The sequence below is a fragment of the Lichenostomus cassidix genome, chromosome 20 (genome assembly GCF_008360975.1).
Source record: "Lichenostomus cassidix isolate B80296 chromosome 20, HeHo_3.0, whole genome shotgun sequence".
NCBI classification, from domain to species: domain Eukaryota; kingdom Metazoa; phylum Chordata; class Aves; order Passeriformes; family Meliphagidae; genus Lichenostomus; species Lichenostomus cassidix.
Window position 1 is genome coordinate 7312310 of NC_139500.1, and position 16349 is coordinate 7328658.

Consider the following 16349-nt stretch of genomic DNA (forward strand, 5'->3'; position numbering starts at 1 on the left):
ACGGTCCGGGAGCCTCCCGGCCGCACCGCCTCGGCGCCCTCACCAAACATGGCGGCCGCGGCGCCGTGCCCGCCCTCCATGGAAAGGCCGCTGCCTTCCGCAAACACGGCGGCGCCGGCCGTCCCCTCCCCGGCCGGCTTCGCCGGGCCAGAGACCCGCTGGGGACCGGAGCGGAGAGCCCCGCCGCACCCCGGCCGGCAGGAGGGCTGGGATGATCCGGGGCTGAGCTGCTCCCGGCCCCGGCAGCGCGGAGCGTTGCTGCCCGGCGCGATCCTGCCGAGCCGCCGCGGTCGCCATGGCGATCTGCCCCGCAGCCAACCGCGCGCCGCTTCCGGTGACGTCAGCGCCGACACGTGGATCCAAGATGGCGGCGTCGGCGGCGATGGTGAGTGCGGCGGGGCCCTGCCCGGCCCGCGTCCCGCCCGCTGCTCTCCGCCCCGGCCCGGCGCCCGCCCCGGCGCGGGGTTCGGTGCGGGGGCTCCAGTCGGGCCTACGCCGCGCTGGGAGGGATGCGGGCCCGCCCTCTGGCCGGGGAAGGCTCCACGGTCCCGCCCGGGGCCTTGCAGCTGTCCCGCGTCTCCCGGCGGTGTCACCGGCGGAGGGCAGAGCTCGGGCCGCCGCTCGGTGCCCAGGGGCCAGCGGAGCCGAGCGGGTTCCTGCCCCGCCTGCCCCGCGCTCCCTCGGCAGCGAAGTTTGCTCCGTTTCTGCGGCTCCCGGCGTTGTGTGGGCAGGAGGGGCCGGGCGGGGCGCTCGGAGCGGTGTGGGCTGTAGGGAGCACCGGCACTTTCCCTTCTCTTTCGAGGTGTTGGCCTGTGCCCGGTGCAGGTGCCTAGCGCAGAGGCTGTTGCTGTGTGTGTGGTTTTCACAAGAGTTTGGTGGTGATTATCGGGTCCGGGTTGGAGTAGCTGCTTCACCTTCCCGCATCCCAGCATCCGTGTTATTGCTACTGAATTATTCTTTGAATCCTGAAGAAAACTGAAAGTGTTCCTGGTGGGAATTTGCTAAGGTAGGCGAGCATCAGTGCTACCTCACAGAGGAGAAAATGAGCTGCTGAGATACATGTTATCTGCCTTGAAGTCTTGTAGGAGTAAAACGGATTTCCTCCTTGCTTTCTTAAGAGGATATTTCTGTGACAATGCATTGCAGGAGTAGCGCTATGGATAAAGGATGTGTGCTGATACAAAGGTTGCTGCTGGCCGGAGTGTGAGGTGACTCATGGAGAGACTGGGAGGGGATTGGGAGAGCCAAGGTTTTCCTTTATTTGCTTTAAGCATCTTCATACTGTGCTGGCTTTCCCCCAGGCAGGGAGGAGGGAGTGCTCAGATGGCTTTGAGAGCTGAGGATGGTCCTACTGGGAATTTCCTCGTGGCTCTCTCCTGTGTGAAGGGCAGAGAAGGCTGCCAGCAGCTCTCCTGGTGTCAAAGGAGGTCTGAAGTCAATGTGAATGCAGAACTTGTCTCCTTCAGAAGGGCTCTCAGCAGCTCCTCCAGTGCAGGGTGAGCAGGGCAGGGATGTAATAAACATGAATTTGTCCAAACAGTTGTCAAGATCATCTAAGGAGCCCTTGGAGAAGGGGATGAGTGTCAGGCTGACACCTCGGGGCTGGGGAAGAGCAGGTGCCATTAGTCCTGTTAATGTGCCTGAGGATGGAATGAAGGTTACGTGTGTGAGAGAGCTTTGATGGTATTTTTCCCTTCTGCAGAGTAGTGGGTTGTGTCTTTCCTCCTTTTCTGTCACCATATTAAAAAGTTTCAGTAAGTGGAATGGAATAGGAGAGCTGTGTGAATCCATTTGGACAAATGGCTCTGCACAGGTTATTTTTCCTGTTTTTCTTCAAAGCTGTCTTTGAAAGTTAACAGCTTTTGATTATGGCTGTTTGATGTCCCTCCTGCCAAAAAGAGATGAGACAATTAATGATAACCCATCGTTGTCACTTCCTACTTCCTTTTCCTCTCTTTGAGCAAATACTGTGTTCTGTTGTTCAGTTCCTTTGTGAATTGTGAAATTTTTAGGATCTAAACCAGCCCTGGTACAGCACCAGCCTGATTTGGGTGCTTGGAATTGCTGCTGCTTGAGGGTTTCTTCAAATTGTTGGCAGTAACCTGGACGGAGAAGTCCTGGGTGCACATGGTGAGGCCATGGACCCTCTGGAGCATGTTGGAGCTGTTGCAGAGTGCCCCAGGGAACAGCTGCTGTTTCCCCTTTCCCTTAAATAAATGCTGAAGTTCAGACTCTGGCAATAGTAGCTGGAGGGACCATGAACTGTAGGCAAGCACAACTGTGTGGTAATAATTGGATGTTTTAGGGCCTCTTTGTGCTGGGGCAGGCTGGGGTTTAGTGAGCCATTCCTCTGTTATGGCAGTGTGGTTTTTGAACCTTCAATTTCTGTGAATTCACAGAAAGTGGCAACGTTGTTAAAGTCTTTCTGAGTGAGATAAACCTGGAGTTGTCTGCAAATTCCAAGACTAATAATAATTATCCAGAAGTGCCTTCTTGGGGAGGGTTTGTGTGTGAACTTTTGATCTGAGGGACAGAAATGGGTGATTGTGCTCCTGCAGTTGTTTCTTTTACTTAGATCATATTCTCCTAAGAAAGGGTCTCTCTGCATGCCTGCATATAGAAAAATAATCAGGCTTTGGCAATCTGAACTATTTTTGCCTATATGCAGCTGGACTTTTCTTCAATCTGGAGTTGTGCATATTTTTTGTGCTACATGTTGCTCTGTTACATGATTTCTTGGTGCCTCAGATGCAAGACTGTCATCTGAGGGGGTTTTGTGCATGTGTTCTGAAAGGTAAATAATTGGAAAAGGTTGCAAAGGTGTGTGTCCTGTTTGCTGGAAGTCTGGGTCTTGCCAGGGCTCTGTGACAGAACCAAAACAGAGCTCTTTCCTAGAAGTTCTGACTTGGCATAGGGTAGAACTCATCTTGCAGGCATCCCTCAGGTGAGGTGATCACCTGGCCAGGCCCATGAGTTACACATATGTGTTTGGTGGTGTCTGTGTTGCCATTGCTAAGTGCTGCCTTCGTTTGGAGAAGATAAAGAACGTCTGTCAGTACAAGAGTAAAGATCCTGATGAGAAAGGCCCCCAGCTTCAGCTTCCCTGTGCTCTGCCAGCTCAGAAGCCTGCACTGGGCATTTACTTCATATTTCACTTCCAAAGCTCCCCCACCTGTTGCATAGCAGCATTCCCAATTCTTGCTACCAACTGTTCTTTCCTGGCAAGGCTTTCCAGAGTCGCCCTCTTGTCTTTCCTGTTGCCTGGTGCTGCCTGAGTCATCATCATCTGTATGCAAAGACAGCCTGATTTCTGCCAAAGTCGTCATCAAAAATTTCATCCTCTTCATGCTCACGTGTCTCCTGAGTGTCTGCCAAAGTTCTGTCCTGGTTTTGTCACCTTGCAGACTGCTGGGGCAAGGGTGACACTGGTGTGGTTTTGGTTTTTGAGTAACATTGTGTAGGTCTGTTTCTTCAGTGATAAATGAGACAAGGGTTACAGGTTGCTGGCTGCTCTGGAGTGCAGTGTGGGACAAAAGAGCAGGTTCCTTCCAGTGTTTCACCTGCCCAGGAGACATTTTCCTACTCAGTGGAGAGTCACTGGGCACTCTCTAAACGACTGAGAAGGCGAAATGTAGTGTAGCATGGAAAACAAGCCCCATGTTGTCTCAAGGCAGATCAGTATTGAAGCCCTGGCAGTTTTAACAAGAGTGTTTCCAAGCTGGGGCTTTATGCCTGCTCCAAGTGTATTTGGCTGTGCTTAGAATAGATCTGAAAATCCCCTTTGTAAGTAAGAAAGACCATAGAATCACAGAATAGTTTGGGTTGGCAGGGTCCTTAAAGCTCATCTTGTTCCACCCCACTGCCATGGGCAGCAACACCTTCCACTAGACCAAGTTGCTCCAAGCTCCATCCTACCTGGCCTGGAACACTTCCAGGCATGGGGCATCCACAACTTCTCTGGACAACCTGTGCCAATGCCTCACCACCCTCACAGGGAAGAATTTCTTCCTAATATCCAATCTAACCCTACTCTCTGTAAGTTTAAATCCTCCTTGTCTTGTACTCCATGATCTTGTAAATAGTCTCTCTCAATTTTTCTTGTAGTTTCACTTCAGGTGCTGGAAGACCACATGTATTTGATGATTCAGTATTAACATTTTCTGTAGGTGCCTAGCATTTGCATCTTAAATAGATTTTGGATTTTCAACCCCCTTATATTTCTGCTTTTTTTTTTTTTTTTTTTTTCCATTCTGCTCAATTCCACTAATCTGGATGCACTGTTTGGCCCTCACTGGTTTCTGAGCCAAACGGACCTTCCTTGCCTTAGAATAAGACAGGAGGAGGGTGTCTAAGAGGAAAGGGTATGGGGGAAATAAACACAGATTTATTTTCTTTTTTTCCCCCAGCCTGAGGAAGGATCCACATGGTAGAACTGCTGTTTGTCCATACCTGGCCTGTGAAATACTCCCTCTGGTGCTGTGTCAGACTGACTGACTGTTCTGGGGATGCACAGGCACAGTGGGGATTTGGTTTCTTACAGCTGCAGCATTAGCTCAAGAGTTATCCCAAACCAAACTCCAGGTTTTGTGTGGTTTTCCAGTGGTGCCATACACATAGGGAGTTTAGGAGAAGGGGCTGAAGCTAGTAGAGCTGTGAGATTATACCAGTGCTGATGTCCTAATCCAGGCAAGCTGCTGCAGGCTAATACTCTTTAAAGCTTGATTTCCATTTCACAGCCTTCCTGCCCGTGCTTGAGCTGGGTTACCTGAGGTAAAGGGAGGGGCTGAGGAGGCAGCAAGGCATTAAAAAGGGTTAAATATAAGGTTAAAGGGTTTGCTGCTGGGGTCTGGGTTCCTTGGAGCTCCTGTGGAGCTGATTGAACCTTGCAGCTTGACCTGTCACCCTGCTCGCTAAGAGAGGGATGGAAAAGTTTCTGTCCTGTTACTGAGCTGTGTTGTGGTCCAGAGGGGTGAGGGAAGCAGAGTGGAGCAGGAGGAAGTGGTGATGTGGCTGTGCCTTTGGGTGCAGTTACTGGTGTCACACCTGACTCCACATCCAGCCCTCTTCTCTACTAATCAGTGGAGCTTTCATACACAGGGAGCTCGCATGGTGGGGAACAGAAAAGTAAAGTGATGGCCTACTCGATGCCCCATGCTGCAGCTAAAAATTGCACTTTTTTTGTGGTTGAGCAAAGCCAAAGTTTTCCTAATTGCAGATGAAGAGGCAGAGACACCCAGAGTGGAAAGTGACTTGATGAGAGTCACAAAACAAAGCTAAGAACAGCTTTTGTGAATTTAATTTGTTTCATCAGCTGACTGCACAGCCTGTCTGATGTCTGGAGTGAACACTTCTAGTGTTGCTGCCCGTCTCTAATGTTGTTCCAGTGTTTCTGTTATATTTTGATGTTTCTTCCCCTTTTTACAGGAAAGGCTAAGATATGTGCTGGGCCTGCTGTTGTTGCTGCACAACACAGACTCGTTCTATGTACCTGGGGTGGCTCCTATCAACTTCCACCGCAATGATCCTGTAGAAATAAAGGTAGGACGAACTCAAAGCTGTTAGTCCATTTGGTTTGGGGGTATTTGTCTTTTTTTTTTTTTTTTTTTTTTTAATATCATAGCAGCTAAAGTGGAGCTAGAAAGTCAAGTTTGAGGATTCTGTTGCTAAAATTTTGCATTCAGGTATTTCCTCTGTTTCACAATGTTCAGGTCCCAATGTGGTTCCTGTTGTTGCCCCTGATTTCTTCTACCAAATTCCTGCAGTAGTTGCACCAAAGTCCTCAAGATGTTGCTCTGTTCAGGAAAAGGTTCCTTTCTCACTGTGGCTTTGCAGTGAACTTAATTTCTCCAGCATTACACTGACTCTCAAAGTGCTTACTGATAGTGTGCCTTTGGGTGGAAGGTCAGTTGTAGAAAAAGGTCTTAATCAGACCTTCTCAATACCCAGTTTGCTCATGTTGTGTCTTCAGTACCAGGAAAATCCATAAGAAGTCCTTCCCAAGTGGAAGTGTTTGTCGTTGCAGATCTTCCAGCCCCAGCCTTGCTGAGAGCTGTTTCCTGTGCAGCATTGCTGGTACTCAACAACAGAGCTGCTGCACCTATCCATGAGGAAATCAGGCTTTGTTTTCAGACATCAGTGATTTATAGCCCATTTCATTTATTTTTCTAAAGTGGTGGCCTCTGTCTCAGCAAATCCAGCACCCTTGGGGCTGCTGAGGTTGGCTGCTCCCACGTGAAGCACAGCACAGTTTTCTCTTTGGCCACAGGCTGCCAGATGCAGGCTATTTTTAAGCAAATGAGACTTGCCTGTGGCTACAGTAAGCTTCCCAGAAGAGGGTATTGGAATGGCTGTTCTCAAAGGGATTTCAGGAGCCAAATGCTTCCTCAAATGCTTAGGCAAGTCAGTGTGTTTGCCAGCACTCTTCCAATAAACAAGCTTGGCTGTGTTACAAAAACCGCTTCTGTTTTTTGGAGCAACTGTGGCCTTGGCTGTTGTGGTATGTCTCTGCACTTCCCCTGTGCCCTGTGATTTGTGGAAACTCTCCAGGAATGTTTGTGGTTGGTCACCTTGTCTTCCCAGACTGATGGCTCTCTGGCTTTCCTTGCAGAGATTAAAATTGCTGAACTCTTCATAGCACTGAAACCAGACCTCTAGGTCCAGTGGGATATGAATTTTTGTTTGAGGAAATCTTATATGAAATGTGACTCTTGAATCTCTTTTGAGCTTTTTGTTGTTTCTGAGGACTCCAGTGAGACATAAATTAGTGAAACCACGCTTTGTTCTTTGAGTGTTTCTTTGTGAATGAATTGCTACTGGAAGTCTCCCAGGAACATCTGTCTCAGTTACTATTTTTAATAGCAGTAGTAGTAGTAGTATCTTCCAGAAGTGAGCTTTATGGAAGGTGTCTTGAAGTAAGCATCAGCTTCTGGATGATGCTGAGAGGACAGGAAATTATCTGGAATTCTTTCCTGGGGATAATCCTTCCATTCTTCCTGCAGGCTGTGAAGCTGACGAGCTCTCGGACACAGCTGCCATACGAGTACTACTCACTGCCCTTCTGCCAGCCCACCAAGATCACATACAAGGCTGAGAACCTCGGTGTGTACCTGTCAGACAGTGTTGGGGGTGTTTACAGGGGTAAAACCAATTGCAAGTGTCACTTCTGCTGAGCTGGGAGATCATGCTCTCTCTGATTCACTGTGTGCTGGCTGTCTGCAAATGGCTGTGCCCATGTGTTGGACAGAGAAAATGCTTTTCCTGAAGGAGGGCATGTAACCTGCTTCCTGAGCAGTGCTTGATACTTCCAACAAAGTAGCTAAACTCTCTTGAAGTCTTATCCTTGCACCTGTGGAGCAAAGGAGTCTTGCTGTGGTCCCTCCAGCTGGACAGTGCCTGGCAGCAGGATCGGCAGCAGGAAGCCTGGCATTCTCCAACCCTGCCTGTATTTTCCTGTTTTCCAGGTGAGGTTCTTCGAGGGGACCGAATTGTAAATACACCTTTCCAGGTTTCCATGAACGTGGAAAAGAAATGTGAAGTTCTGTGCAACTTTCCCAACAAGCCAGTCACTCTGACAGTGGAGCAGAGCAAGCTCATCGCTGAGCGGATCAGGGAGGATTACTACGTCCACCTGTGAGTCACCTCGAGCGTGGGTTTGTGTCAGGGGGAATTTGGTGCTGTGGACAAATTGATCTGAAATCTGTGTTTTCAGCATTGCTGATAACCTCCCTGTGGCAACACGGCTGGAGTTTTATTCCAATCGTGAGGAAGAGGAGAAGAAGAAGGAGAAGGATGTGCAGTTCGAGCATGGATATAGGCTTGGGTTTATGGACGGTAACAAGGTAGAGAATTGAGGTGCTGTGTGAGGGTGCCTGGAGGAAATCTGGGTGTCAGAGATCTGCTGGAGAGTATCAGCATTGGGAATGCAACCAAAAGTTTTTATAAAGAGTGGAAATATGAGAGAGGAGTCTCTCGTGGGAAGAAGTGGGTGGGTGCTGGACTACTGGTACAATAGCCAGGAGTCCTTCCTTTTATTCACTGTGTAACTTTGGACAGGCTCATGCAGTGGTTTACCCCCAGCAGAGCAAAGGCACTGTGACCCCCAGGCTGGCTGATCTCTGGTGTTGGAGTCTTTAGTTTTCCCTCACTGAAACTGTTTCCTGCAGTTGTTGCTTCTCAGCTTTGCCTCTTCCTCCCATGGGGTGCTGATGTTTTATTTTATGTCACCGTTTCAGTTCTACCTGCACAACCACCTCTCCTTCATCCTTTACTACCACAGAGAGGATGTGGAAGAGAGCCAGGAGCACACCTACAGGGTGGTGCGCTTTGAGGTGATTCCCCAAAGCATTAAACTGGAAGGTAAGAGACTCCTGGGGAGTGGAGCAAGGGGGAGGAATCTCCTGTAGGGACGAGAGTCAGATGCCACTGATGTATTAGGGTGCCAATTGTTGCTTCACAGGGCACAGAAATGAGTCTAAATTATAAGAATAACAAACCACTTTGTTATTAAGGAGGTATGAACAATAGAGAGATATCTATGAATTGCAATCCGTGGAAAATCAGTTCCTGTAAAAAGATTTGAATTTGAGGTTTTGGGGTTGGATTTTTTTGCACTGTGTCATCTGGTATGAGGCATGTCTGGCATTCCAGCTCTTGTTGTGGTGCAGATCTCCCTGACTGGGACACTGTGTGCTAGTCCAGGGACACACAGGATGTTTGGGACTGTTCTAGGGAGATTGAATTTTAAAAATAATGGTAAGGGGAAAACACTCCTGCCTCAGTGAGCCCAGTGTAAAAGGGTGTTTAGAAGGGCAGTTGTTCATGGTGTGGATCACCCCATGCAGATCTCCTCTGGCCCAGCAGGCACTGCTGCAGAGGTCTTGTTTCTCAGCATATCGTGTGGAATAGAGGATTTGTTCATGGTCTAGATCCTTGGCTTCAGAACCTCTGGCTTTTATCCTTCCAGTTAAGCAGAGCCCTGTGCATAGCTTTCCTGAAAGTTTGTTAATGGTGCTCCACTGCTGGTCAGGAGAATAGTTTTGCAAACTGCAGAGCAGGTGAGCAAGGAGCGAGTGCTTCCCCGCAGTACCTGGAATTACTGCAGCCCAGTGCCCTCAGGGTGATGCTCCATGGGAGAGGTGGTGTCTGAGGGAAGAGCTGACCATGTGCCATGCTTTCCCTTACAGACTTGAAGGCTGATGAGAAGAGCATGTGCACCCTGCCTGAAGCCACGGGCTCTGCCCCTCAGGAAATAGATCCTACTAAAGAGAACCAGTTGCTCTTCACCTACTCTGTGCACTGGGAGGTGAGGCAGTACTGGGGAGCTGGCTGGCAGTGATGCTCCAAGTGTCTATCACAGGAGTTGTGGAAGACATTGGGAGTGTGGTGTTGTGAAAAGAACTCTCCTGTTCTTTTAGGAAAGTGACATTAAGTGGGCTTCCCGCTGGGACACATACCTGACCATGAGTGACGTGCAGATCCATTGGTTTTCTATCATTAACTCGGTTGTGGTCGTCTTCTTCCTTTCAGGTGAGTGGATGTGTGGGATGAGGAAGGCTTTACCATTATCTGCAGATAATTTTCTTTAAGCCTGAGCTGCAGGTGGCTTGAGGAGGATGTGGCCATGTGTGAACCTAGTCAGAAGAGACAGGAAACCAATATCAGCACTTTAAAACCTCCCAGTTCAGGCAGTGCCCTGTGGGGTCAGGCAGTAACCAGCCTTTCTCTTACTGGGGTCATTGAGAAAGTAAAAAAACCCACAAGAAAGCCACAATGCTCCATTCCCCAATGCCACAATGACCCAAGACCTCCCCTCCCAGAAAGAACAGTGTCTTGGTGAGAGCTATGTAGTTGCACAGCCATGTAGGAGCCTCTGAGCTGAACTCAGTCTGTGCTTGTTTTCAGGGATTCTCAGCATGATCATCATCCGGACGCTGCGGAAGGACATTGCCAACTACAACAAGGAAGATGATATTGTATGTGTTTGTTGCTGGGGCTGGGATTGGAGAGGGAGGGAAGCACAGACCAGGAGGGATCTAGTATGCAGACTTGGGTATATTGTCTCTTCCCTTGCCCCTGCTTTGCTTTGAGCCCTGGCTGTGGGAGGGGCAGTTGTGTCGAGCTGTCACACACCTTCTGTACAATCACAAAGCAGTTTGGATGTCTTCAAACCTAAGCAACAATTGCATACAGCTCTGTAAACGTGTGCCCTGGCACTGAAAATTTGGGTCTCAGCTGGTTTTAGCCCGAGATGAAAGAAGTTTCTTGGTAGAGTAGTAAAATTCGGTAGAAAAGCTGGATCCATGGAGGTTAACCTCTTAGCCTGGCTGTGATAGGACCTTAATTTCCATTGGCATATCACATCTAAATAACCTCCTTTTTCTGTTGTTGCTGCAGGAAGATACCATGGAGGAATCTGGTTGGAAACTTGTGCATGGAGATGTCTTCAGGCCTCCACAGTACCCTATGATCCTCAGCTCTCTCCTGGGTTCTGGAATTCAGCTCTTCTGTATGATCCTGATTGTCATCTGTAAGTGGCACACGTTGCATGGGGTGGCTGTAACATGAATGATGCTTGAGGATGTTTGATTTCACCCTGTGCTCACCTTAGCTGGAGTAAGGCCCATGAAGCTGCTTCCTGTTGCCATCGGGCTGGGCTCAGCACTGCAGAGCTGCTGGATGACATTTCCTAGCTGAAGGCAGCTTTTTGTGATTCTATTTCCATTGCCAAGTTGTGAGCCCTGGCTGATAGTGGGCTGGGAGACTTTTGCACAGGTGTGCCTTGCCTGCTGAGCTGCACCTGCTCCCATCCCTGGGGAAGCTGAGGCTGAAGCATGGTCTGTAGCTGAGATCAGAGCTGTGCCTTCCTCTCTGGCCGGTGCTGGAGGCTGTAGATGTGTTATGCTGTGAAGGAAATGAGGCCTGTGCAGAAATTCCAGGAGCTGTGGGCTGTGGATGGGACAGGCCTCTGTCCTCCAGCTGCTGCAGCACATGTTCCTCAGAGCTGCTGTTCCTTGTCCTGTTTCCCTCTGCAGTTGTTGCTATGCTGGGGATGCTGTCGCCTTCAAGCCGGGGCGCGCTGATGACAACTGCCTGCTTCCTCTTCATGTTCATGGGGTAGGTGCCTCCACGGCTTCCCTCAGTGCTGCCCTGCCTCTCCCCAGCAACAACAGCTCATTTTCGTTGTCTTGGCTTGTTTCTGTCCAGGGTTTTTGGTGGATTCTTTGCTGGCCGCTTATACCGGACTCTGAAAGGCCATCGATGGAAGAAGGGAGCTTTTTGTGTGAGTCTTGGATGTTCTGAGCTGTTTATCCAGGTTTGCTGATGGCAAGATCTGTGGATGAGCTCCACATGTTTGTGGTAGCTGGACACAGTCTGGCTTTGCTGCACATTTGCTGTGGGTTGAGTCCTTGTAGCTGTACAGAAAATGCACAAGTAGAGCATGTACTAGAGCATTGCCTAAAATCCTTCCCACAGCCCAGCTCTGTGTCCTCATCCTGTAGCAAAAGGGACACTTCTCCACATGTGCCTTGTCCCAGGGATGAACTCATTCCAGAGGAACACCTGGCTGATGAGTGCTTTCTCTTACACTGTGGTTCCTCTTGCAGACAGCGACCCTGTACCCAGGCGTAGTCTTCGGCATCTGCTTCATCCTCAACTGCTTCATCTGGGGGAAACACTCCTCTGGTGCGGTAGGTGCCACCCTCAGCCTGGGGCCTGCTGGGTGGGAGTGGGTCGCTGGGCTGGTAGGGACTCATTTGGCTTCCCAGACCTTTCCAAATGGGTGACTGGAGGGTTGGCTTGGCTGATGACATCAGTCCCCAGGGCAGGTGAGCTGTCAGCCTCACTTCTGTGGCTCTTGGTGTGATTCCAGGTGCCTTTCCCTACCATGGTGGCCTTGCTGTGCATGTGGTTTGGGATCTCCTTGCCCTTGGTCTACCTGGGTTACTACTTTGGATTTCGCAAGCAGCCGTATGACAATCCTGTACGGACAAATCAGATTCCCAGGCAGATCCCGGAGCAGAGGTGGTATATGAACAAATTTGTGGGGTGAGTGATGGGTGTCTGGGAAATATGGTGAGTTAAGTCCTCTCCCGTCAGTCCCCTTGGGTTGCTGAGTGTCACCTTCTGCTGCTCTCTGGACATGGACAGATGGCAGATGGGGTTCCTTGAGACAACACTGATAATTTGGATGTGGTATGAGGGGTGTTTGTAGTAGTGGTATATGGGAGTATTCTTGATATGTAGAGCCTTTGCTTGGAGTGTTCTATGTGGTTACAAGGATTTTTTAATGTCCAGACAGTTTTATTGTGCTGCTTATGGTTTTTCTTTCTGCTCTGTAGGATCCTCATGGCTGGTATTCTGCCTTTTGGAGCCATGTTCATTGAACTGTTCTTCATTTTCAGTGTAAGCATATATTCTACTTTCCTCCTCAATAGGATTCCTCTTAAGCCAAAGCTTTTGAAAGAGAAGGAGCATCCACTGGAGTAGCAGTCTCCTATTTCTTTATTCTCTGAAGAGGGTAGCTGGTTTCTTACATGCCATTCAGTAGTTTCCAGAGAGAGCAATGGAACACTCCTGGTGATTTGAAGGATTGTGGTAAAGATTAAATTTACTGTAACATTACATCAAGGAGAGGTCCTGGTCTTGAGACAGTCACTGTTTCAGCTGCTGCCCATTTTTCACCTTGTATGGACAGGGAGGAATTTGCTGTTCTATTGCTTGGGAGATGCAGGGGAATGAACAAGTGACCTCAGAGCTGTCCTGTGCACCTTTTTGCAGCCTGAATCCTCTGAAGTGGCATTGTGAAATGCATTAAGTCTGTGGTTTCATCTGGGTGAGGCTGAGGGGCTCTTCATTTTCCCCTGGTTGGCTGCCAGAAGTTAGTCCCACATTCAGTGATTGATCACAGTAGCATGGAAACAAATTCCTGCTGTGTCTTTGTTTCAGGCAATCTGGGAGAACCAGTTCTATTACCTTTTTGGCTTCCTCTTCCTGGTGTTTATAATTCTGGTGGTATCCTGCTCCCAGATCAGCATTGTCATGGTGTATTTCCAGCTCTGTGCTGAGGTGAGATTTCCTCATTTGTAGTTTGGGTAGCTCAGGGTACTTGCTCCTGGAAAAGCACAGGTCCCATTATTGCTGCTGCTCAGCAAAGACTAGTGTGGCCGAGCCTCACAGGTGTGATTGTCCCCAATGTCCCTTCACTCTAAGGGCACTTAAAGCTCCTTGATTATCTGTTAGGCTGGGAACTGTGGTTTCAAACCAGGAATTCTGCTGGGCACAGGGTGTTTTGAGCTGTTCCCAAACTGTTCCATTCCAGCCACAAAACAAAACAAAATGCAGGTCCAGAGGTGAGCCATGTCCTTGGGCAGCAGGTGCTTTGAGCCTGACCTGGCTTTGCTTCACTGTCAGCTTCATATCTCTTAGTTTGGAAACACTTCAATCCCCAGCCCCAAATTGTGGATGTCCTTTGTAGGAGGATGGGTGGTGTTCTCCCTTGTCCTGGAAAGATCTCAGCTTCCCTGAGGCAGTGCCCTGGGAGAAGCAAGCCCATGAGATAATGAGGCTCTTTATCCTGTCAGGATTACCGATGGTGGTGGAGGACCTTCCTCGTGTCTGGAGGATCTGCTTTCTACGTGCTGATCTATGCTGTCTTCTACTTTGTGAACAAGGTATTCCTCCTGGGTGAAAGTGCCATGTTTTTGGGGGCGACTGTGGGATTTGGGAAAGGAAGTGGTGGGCCTTCCAAGTCCCACTCTGCCATATACTAGCCCAAGGCAGTGCTGACAGTCCATCCAGACAGAAGAGAAGGGTGTAGGTGCCCCGGGACCCATGCAGAGTGGCATTCCCTGACCCCATCTCCCTTCAGCTGGACAAAAATGAAAGTTTTCCTCCCTTTGCCATAGCTCCCCCTGCAGAGGGCACTGGTTGGTTTGTCACCTCTGTATGTTATTTTGCTGAATTTTTTTTTTCCTTCTCTTCTGTTTTAGCTGGATATTGTTGAGTTCATTCCCTCCTTACTGTACTTTGGCTACACTGCCCTCATGGTCCTGTCCTTCTGGCTCCTGACGGGCACCATCGGCTTCTATGCAGCCTACATGTTTGTGCGGAAAATCTACGCCGCTGTGAAAATCGACTGAAGCTGGAACCCCCCCAGCAGGAATCAGACACCTCTGAACGTGTCCTCCCGTGAGGGACAGGGACATCTTCTCCCAGCTCTTTTTAAGGAAACAAAAATCCAGTGGGAGAGTGACAAGAGAAATAATTAACTCCTCGATTTGGAATGTAACTTTGGCACAGTGTACATGGATTCTGGGCTACTTCTGCGGGAAAAGGGGTCTGTAGATACCTTACATTTTAACTTTATTATCCTGTTCCATATTTGAGGGAGTTTTTTAGCAGAGAAATATCCCTCTGTATAAGTAAACCCCCTTTTTGCTAATTCATCCTTTTTTTTAAGTTGGTGATGAATGGATTTGAGACAGCAGTGGAAACACTTGTGAAAACGTTTTCTTCCAGCCCCTGGGGTGCTCTAGGATTCAGGGAGATTCTTCAGACAAGTATCAGACTGGGTTTTTCTCCTGCCTTCGTGTCTGCACAGAAGAGGAAGCTTGACTATGGCAGAATAACCAGAGCCTAAAGGCTCACCCAGCGGGAGTCCAGCGCGCTCCAATCACCGAAGTCCCAGCTTCGGCTTGTTTACAATTTGCTGGAGGTGCCATTCAGAGCCTGGGAAGTGCAATTTCACCCTGAGAGAGCTTGAGAACTGCAACCCTCGGCATTGCTTCTCCCTCCCTCCAGCCTCGGACAGCACAAGCCGCTGCAGGAGGGTGGGATTGCCTCTCCTTCAGAAGGCAGGACACAACGTCCTGGTGGAAGTGACATGGTTATGCTGGAATACAGGACTGGAAGGATGTGTGAGGTAACTACAAGGGTTTGTTCTGTCAGTAGCTCTGCTCCCAGATGTGTGAGGAAACGGGACAGGCTTCTTCCTGGGAATGCTGCTGGGATCCTGCAGAGCCTGCAGGAGATGGCTGTGGTGCCGTGGTGTTAGTGCCAAGTGATCTGAGGCAATGTTGGGCCCGAGGGCTGTGCAGGCCATCCTGAAGGGGCTGGCACAGGTGGGTGGCTCTGTGAGCTGTCCCAAGGCTGGGAGCAAGGCTATCTCGCCCCTGGCCCCCTTGCTGCAGCTGCCCTCGCTGGTGTCTGCTCCTCCTCTGAAATTCTCTACCTCCAGGGAACAGGAAAAGTGTACACCCCATAGCTGTATTTTGTTCTCCACAAGAAACAGTCCAAGCTTTCCAGGACAGCTGACACAGGCTCTTCTTTTCCCATGGCTTGATGCCTGAATCGGTCCGTGGGAAACCCTTTTAAAAAGAGGTTAGAATTGGCTTGTGGGTTTTTTGGTTTTTTTTTTTTTTTATTTTGGTCACTTCAGTGATGTTTATCAAGAAAAAGGTTCCACATTGCAGTGAAGGCTCCCTCTATCCCCAGACCCACTGGATTCAATCAGGACTACAGAGGAGAGGTTTTTTTTAGTGAGATCTATGAAAATTTTTCTTCTTGCAGTAAGGTCTTCCAATGACCAGCTGCCACAGGTCACATCATTACAACTCAGAACTGTCCAAGGCCCTCCCTGCTTCCTGGGAGGGCTTTGGGGCCTTTTTTAACCCCAACTGCCATAAGTTTCCATGCAAGGGCCCGTGTCCCTTCCCATCAGCCTTGCCCATCATGCCAAAGTCTAATCAGCCAGGAATCATGAATGGAAAAAGGGAGCAGGGGATGCGTGAGCCAACTGTGCTGTGGAGTCTTGTGTCAGTTCTGATTGGAGGTCCCTCTCTTGAGATTTTGGTCGATTTTTTTTTTGTTTGTTTGTTTTTCTTTCCTTTTTTTTCTTCTGCCCCTGCCCCAGTGGAGAGGCTCAGCCAGCATTGATTTCTCTCCCTTCCCTGAAGTGTTTTCTCTGTATTCTTTGTAATTTTTAATTAATGTATGTATTCTTTGTGTCCTATTGTAAATAAATCTGCCATTGTCCTGTTGTCCTGCTCTCTTGGGTTATCTTAAGCCTTTTCTGGAGGATTTCTTTTTGTAATGCTTGGCGTGTTCAACACCCATGTGGTCTGTGATGTGTAGCTTCAGCCAGAAGCACAGCTTGGAGTACTCTGGTTTTCTTTGTAATATTTTTCTCCTGATAAACTAAGTTTCTCCCAGTGTAGCATGTCCTGAATGCTGCCATATATTGTAATTATGCCACCAATTGAGGCATTTGGATCTGCTGATGCTGTGCTGCAGGGTAAGGTTACTTGAGCAACTGTCTCTTGTGTGAGATACGTTGTTTGATGTGGTGCTGA

The 16349-nt window shown here is 49.1% G+C and overlaps 1 protein-coding gene across 1 annotated transcript; it reads left to right on the forward strand.

Annotated features, from left to right (window-relative positions):
* The first annotated feature begins 295 nt into the window (after positions 1-295).
* TM9SF4 (transmembrane 9 superfamily member 4) lies at positions 296-16037 on the forward strand. Its single transcript, XM_085079511.1, has 18 exons — positions 296-385; positions 5425-5538; positions 6999-7098; positions 7461-7629; positions 7709-7838; positions 8232-8355; positions 9183-9301; positions 9414-9525; positions 9901-9971; positions 10393-10525; positions 11031-11112; positions 11203-11278; positions 11604-11687; positions 11870-12045; positions 12339-12402; positions 12946-13065; positions 13581-13670; positions 13989-16037. The coding sequence occupies exons 1-18, from the start codon at positions 296-298 to the stop codon at positions 14136-14138; spliced, it is 2004 nt and encodes a 667-aa protein (XP_084935637.1). The 3' UTR covers positions 14139-16037.
* The last annotated feature ends 312 nt before the right edge of the window (positions 16038-16349 follow it).

Bases quoted from the DNA above. Each gene is read 5' to 3' on its own strand.
- TM9SF4 (XM_085079511.1), top strand. From the start codon at position 296: ATGGCGATCTGCCCCGCAGCCAACCGCGCGCCGCTTCCGGTGACGTCA. The intron at 9,526-9,900 runs GTGAGTGGATGT...GCTTGTTTTCAG, and splicing joins GGTCGTCTTCTTCCTTTCAG to GGATTCTCAGCATGATCATC. The intron at 11,113-11,202 runs GTAGGTGCCTCC...GTTTCTGTCCAG, and splicing joins TTCCTCTTCATGTTCATGGG to GGTTTTTGGTGGATTCTTTG.